Below are 6,537 nucleotides of genomic sequence, written 5' to 3'. Positions count from 1 at the left end.
TTTATTTATTTATTTGTCTGTCTATCTATCTATCTATCTATCTAGTTATTTATTTTGTTCTCCACCATGAAATATCCTGGGAAAAGTATCAGTTCACAGTGCAGAGAGTCTTACGTACTTACAGTTCTCTTCTCAGAGATGGGTTTGGATGAGAAGAACGAATGTGTTTATAAAGGCAGTTGCTGGCAGTGCATAGAGATAATAAAACTGAGCAAGTAATGTCACCTTAGAGACTGACTAAATAGGAGCTGCTGCTTACAACTGGGTATTTATGTTTTAGTTGTTCAGTTAGAAAGTAATAATCAGTAACTTAATTTGTATTAAAAATGTTTCTAAAGCACAGCTAGAAAGTAGGTCATTCTGTTGTGTTGAAAAGAGGGATGGGGGAGGGGAAGAGAGAGAGAATGAGAGAGAGTTAACACACAAAGACTAGGCGTGGTTCATTGTTTGTTATCGGTAACTAAGCTCCTGGGTTTGCTAGCTGGCAGAGCGCACCTTAGCTGTGAGTGCATAGCATCTCCCATAGGCTGGGTCTATTCTGATCTGTGAGCACTTGATGTTTGTGGAACCTGCTGAGTAAATAACAGGTCAGATAAGGGCATCTCTCTCTGCTCTTTCCTTCCCCCTCTGTTGTTGTAGGAAGGCACTTGTTCATTTCTGGCCGCCTAGACTCCCGAAATAATCACACAGAAACTGTATTATTTGTAATACTGTTGGCTAATAGCTTAAGCATATTACTAGCTAGCTCTTACATATAGAATTAACCCATTTTCATTGTTTTATTTTTTTTTTATCATGAGGTTTGTGGCCTACCGGCAAGGTTCCACCTGGCATCTTTCCCCCTCTGGCGGCTACATGGTGTACATGACTCCGCCTTCCTCTTAACATAAAGTAGGATTATATTAGGTTCATTAGACCTAAATTACAAGTATATTCCTTGTTAAGAAATTTGACACCATGAGAATTTAGGGTAGAAAATCCATTTGCTGATTAAAATGGATAATTTGTGGTGTGATGTAGTTCATGATCTATTCATATGCACTTTATATTCTGATGTTAATTGGAGAGGTAAACAGTATAGAGAAGCTTATTTACTATTGAATGGATCATAATGTTTATTTGTATCTATGCTACTCTATAGTCTTAGAAAATAAAGTTTTAAAGTGTGATAAAAGTCAAGTAGAAACCTTCCGGAGTATGTGGCTTAAACTAAATCAAATTTGCCTCCAAAAATGTAGTTTCTGTAAGTGCTTAGTATTTGGTTTGTCTTCTGGGCTTGGAGAAGTCACTGTAGTGTCTCTCAGAATATCAAGAATTCTTAAGCCAGGTATGGTGGCAGACTCCTGTATTCCCAGAACATAGGTAGCTAAAGGGGGGGGGGGACTCACCAAACACCCTCTACACAGTGAAACCTATGCCTCCCCACTGTACCCCCTCCAAAAAAAAAAAAAAAAAAACACATCAAAAAATCCCCAAATTCAGAAGACTCTGGCTCTTTATGAGGCCTGGGTTCCAGCCTCAACACTCTGCACAGAAAGTGCTTTACTGTTTGTAAGGTGTAGGAGTTTACGCTGCCATTGCTCATACATTTGTAAGTGTTCATCTTTTTACCCTGTCTGTGAAGGCATGATTCTCAGTCCCATGTCAACAGAACTACACAATATGATCGTTTGTGTAGGCAGGATACCTCTTTATTGTCCTTGCTATCCTGAACTCGCTTTGTAGACTGGGCTGACCTCGAACTCAGATCTACCCACCTCTGCCTTCCATGTGCTGGGAGTTGCTCGGCTTGTAATAACTCTTTCAAGTGAACATCAGCTTTAGCTTTCTGAATAGCACGTGCTTTACATGGAGTAACGCAGTCCATGGGCAACAAGCCAGTTAGGTTCTCACTGCCTCCTTCTCAGTGGCTAATCCCATAAGTTATAGTGTGAACATATGTGGATATAGTTGCTCTTTGTTCTGTTGCTGGGTGTTTTGAGCAGGATCTCACTGTATACCTTGACTGGCCTGGAACTCATGGAAAATTGCCTGCCTCTGCCTCCCAGGTGCTGGGACTAAAGATGTGTACTGTTCTCTTTTCAGATATATGTTTTAAATATGTGATTATTTGAAGACAATGCTAGGAAGTTTGGTGTCTTAGTATCAGATAGTAAATAGTGAAGGAATGATTGGGGAAAGAGAGAGAGAGAGATTGAGATTGACCTGGTTTAAGTGTCAGAAGTTTTATTGGGGAGACATAACCAGTTTGTAACTGAAATAGTGCTAGGCAGGAATTATTAGCAGATGCAGGATATCAGCCTGAAGCAATCAGCTAAGTAATTGACAGTCACCCCAGTCTCTACTGAAACAGAATCACATCCAGCATACCACCTGACACCATTTCTTTCTCTCTTTCTCCTCTGCTCCTTGCGATGTGGCATTCATCTCTCCTTGTGCCTCGTTCTGAAGAGATAACAGTGTAGCAACAACTCTGCCACTGACATCCTGTTCTCTGAGGATATTGGCACCTGCAAAGAGAAACAAGCAGTGACAGGCAGCAGCAGCATCAGTACTAACCTCCATGGTGAACTCTTTACAGGCTGAGAACAAGCTCACAGCTCTTTTCTCGCTCCTGACAGTGGAACATGCAGCCAGTTGAAATGGACAAGACTGGATTGCCTGCGAGCCTTTTGCACAGTGGAGAATGCAGGGCGCTGGTTTTAGGTGAATTGTCTCCACACACTCCTAACCAGCTTTGCTGTCTCTCTCGGCCTTTTTAGAATATTCATGTCATTCTAGTTATCAAAAAAGTTCCATATGTGACATTTCTTGTCATTTTAGTGTTGAGTGAAAATAATGAGAAGTATAATATTGGACAGCTTTATCTTTAGATCTCTGTGTTCACTTCTATTTGTAGCCATAACCAAAAGAAATCTAAAGATTCTCTCTCACTTAAGGCCAACCACAGGCACATTATGTGTCTGTACGCTGTAATACAGGGTTCTGCTCTTGCAAGAGCAGTAGTTTTCAGGGGACCTTTGGTGTGAAATGCACTGTTTGAGAAGATCACAGTGAAACCCAGAAAGACTGTTAGGAGGCTTCTTGCTGTGTATGAGCAAGAGAGGTGCTGAGAAGCACTTTGGGGTTCTTCATTGACATTTTGTCCTTACTATTTCTTTCTACTTAGAAATGAGTAGATTTTGAAGTTCCGGCTGCGAGCATGGAACTAGCTGTAGATGGAAGCTCTCCTTTGTTTATAGTCCATCTCCTCCACGCCAGAAACTTTGAACAGTCTGGTTCTTGTAATCAGACCCTTGACTTGGCAGTAGATGATAGCCACTTACCAAAAGGGAAATTTAGAGGTAAAGTTCTTTTGGTGTTTGTATTAATTAGCTAGTTTAAGCAGTAGGATTTAAACATTTTTTGTGGGGCTGGGGATGTACTCACTTGGTAGAGTGTTGGCCTGGCATACATGAATCCAGGGTATAACCCTAGCATCTGCAGGTGGTAGAGCAGTACATCCTAACTACTCCAAGGAGAATCAGGATCTCAAGATCATCCTTGACCACACAGTGATTTTTCAAGCCAGCTTAGGCTTTGTTACATACACAAACGTGCATGCACATACATTATTTTTTTGATGTTGCTGCTGTTTTAATATTGCAAGTCGAGTTTCCCTCACTTAGAGCAGAATTGTATAAGCTAGAAATCACTGTTTCACAGTGGAAAGCACTTTCTTGACCACTAGCCATTTCCAGTCAGAACTATAAATCTGTGCTTTCACATGTGCGCACATACCGAGTGTGTTAGGGCTGACCTTCCTATTGTCACATGTGCACACACACCGAGTGTGTTAGGGCTGACCCCTTCCTATTGGCGAGTAGAAAGTTAACTCTTTTTATGCTGTTTAAAAGCCAGGGTGTGTGTGGGGGCATATTCACTAGTATCCTGAAAATGGCTCATAGAAAATGGAAAATTGGAAGAAAGGACTGCACTGTACCGTACCATGTTCTGTGCACTGCCTGCTAGACAATGTCAGCATCCTGGTTAATATTTAAGGGATTCTTCCCTATAATACAACAGTATAGAATAATAATACTAAGTACTATATTTGCCAGTCATTGGGATTCATGCATTTATTTGCAGCTGCTTAGAAAGGGTTTTGCTTTGTTTATATAAAATAGAGAGAGGCTTGCAGAGGAACAAACCTGTCTTGTTTAGCATTTGTGCCCAGTTAAAAGTTTCAGTCTAGCCGGGCGGTGGTGGCGCACACCTTTAATCCCAGCACTCGGGAGGCAGAGGTAGGCGGATCTCTGTGAGTTCGAGACCAGCCTGGTCTACAGAGCTAGTTCCAGGACAGGCTCCAAAGCCACAGAGAAACCCTGTCTCGAAAAACCAAAAAAAAAAAGTTTCAGTCTATATATTTGTGCATTTGAAGAGAGAGTAAACCAAACACATACCACACACCCTTCTCTCTTAAGAGGGATGAAGAAATGAAGTCAGGAAGAGGAAGGTATCAGTAGACATTAACAACAGGTTGGACGGGAGGTATCTGAGCTAGCTAAATACATTCAGAAAAGACAGACAGCTCCCGTCAGTGATGGCAGGTGTCCTGATTGGAAATGAAAGTAGAATGATCTTGTGTATAGGCAGAAAAGACTGTAGCTATGAATTCCAGAGCTTTTGTATCTTCTTCCTGCCCTCCCATCTGCACAGTCACACTCAGGTGTGACAGGTGAGATAAAGTCAGACCTGTTCTATGTTGGCAATACTTGTTTTGCTGTTGGTTCATATTTCTATTGGTTTATATTTCCTATATCTACAAAATAAGGATAAATTTGAAGTAAATTAATAGCGCTCTCGTAATTAAAGAAGAGGTCATGAATTCAAGAGGAAGTAGAAGGAGACACGAGTTGGAGGGCAAGAGAGTGGAGTGGGCATGGTGTAACTCATAAACCAGGGAATATTGTGTTGCCGAAAGAGACTAATTATGAATAAGATACATTTTTGTGCTTAAGGTTTGTTAAGAGACAAATTGTTCTGTTGAAGTGGTCATGGGTCTTATTTTTCATTAAAAATATTGGAAAGTGCCAGATGGTAGTGACACACACCTTTAATCCCAGCACTCGGGAGGCAGAGACAGGTGGATCTCATAGTTTGAGGATAGCCTGGTCTACAGAGCAAGTTCCAGGACAAACAGGGCTGCACAGAGAAACCCTGTCTCAAGAAACCAATATATATTGGAAAGTAGTATTTTTGCAAGTCATCTAATGAGCCAATATTGAGATCTGTTGTTTCTATGACTTGATTTTTGTGATGCATATCAGAACATAAGCATTGTTTTAAGATGTTGTCAACCATTACAGTGTGTATTATTAAATTACCAGTTGCTTTTTTTTTTTTTGGTTTGAATAGAGAAGAACTATATTCTTTTATTTTGTGTTTGATCACCAAGCCCACTGCTCTTTAATGTAGTCTGTTCTTACTGATGTTCCTTCTATTCTGTAACTGCCTACAGAGAATCTCTCTGCTTTCAATATCTGGCTAGCTAGTGGTTAAATCCAGAATTAGAACTTTATTTTTGAGATAGGGTCTTAATGTGCAGCATTAGCTAGCCAGGAGCTTGCTCTGTAGTTCAGGCTGGTCTTGAACTCAGAGGTCTGCCTGTTTCTGCTGAGACTAAAGGTGTGTGCCATAATGCCCAGGGAAACATAGTGGTTGACTAGATTCTCTTATTTTATTAGTTTGTTATCAAAATAGATTCTTCAGAGCACAGGATAAATGTGGGCTTTCACTAGTACAGCGTCTAGGTAGAGGGTGAGCCCTGCAATCGGCCATGCTCTTCTAAGAACACTCTGGTCTTCTAACTCAGTGGAACTTTAGACTCCGGTATTCTCCTCGCTCTCCGTGAAAATGGATACATGGGTAAAATGTCCTTTTATATCACAAGTAAATGGAGGTTGTTACAGTTTCCTCTCTTCATCTTCAGGAAGAAGCTGAAATCCAGGCGGAACTGGAGCGCTTGGAAAGAGTCAGGAATCTTCACATACGAGAGCTCAAGAGAATAAACAATGAGGATAATTCACAGTAAGTGCCACGTTGTACGTGACAGCAGCCCCCTTTCCTCTCCCATGGAAAACATAAACGCTTTCTCGGTCAGCCATCTCTGTACACATGGAAAAATTCCAAAGGGTTGACAACTTGGATGTCTGTGTGATCTGCTCCCCAGCTACCTCCTCATGCCATCACTCTTACTCCCCTTCTGAATATATGGGTGACTTGCTTTTTATTTCCCATCAAGTGCACCCTAGACAGAATACCTGTCTCAGCTCCACCTCATTTCTTTCATATCTTTTTCTTAATTTTTCGTGGTGATTGTCACTGTCTGTTTGTTGTTGTTGTTGTTGATTTATTATGTTTCCTCCCCTTAACCTGTAAACTTCTTTAACAAGATTATTGTTAGCCGGGCGGTGGTGGCGCATGCCTTTAATCCCAGCACTCGGGAGGCAGAGGCAGGCGGATCTCTGTGAGTTCGAGGCCAGCCTGGTCTACAAG

At 41.3% G+C, this 6,537-nt stretch overlaps 1 protein-coding gene across 3 annotated transcripts in view; it reads left to right on the top strand.

The window, feature by feature from the left end:
- Tlk1 (tousled like kinase 1) overlaps positions 1-6,537 on the top strand; it is a 107,588-nt gene that overhangs the window by 86,163 nt on the left and 14,888 nt on the right. For all 3 annotated transcript variants that reach the window (XM_005346544.2, XM_026778561.1, XM_026778559.1), the window contains exon 13: positions 5,972-6,069. In XM_005346544.2, the coding sequence (XP_005346601.1) occupies positions 5,972-6,069 (98 nt within the window). The remainder of the gene's footprint in view (positions 1-5,971; positions 6,070-6,537) is intronic.

This window comes from Microtus ochrogaster, chromosome 4, assembly GCF_000317375.1.
Source record: "Microtus ochrogaster isolate Prairie Vole_2 chromosome 4, MicOch1.0, whole genome shotgun sequence".
In the NCBI taxonomy this organism is placed as follows: domain Eukaryota; kingdom Metazoa; phylum Chordata; class Mammalia; order Rodentia; family Cricetidae; genus Microtus; species Microtus ochrogaster.
This window is presented reverse-complemented; position numbering and strand designations above follow the sequence as displayed.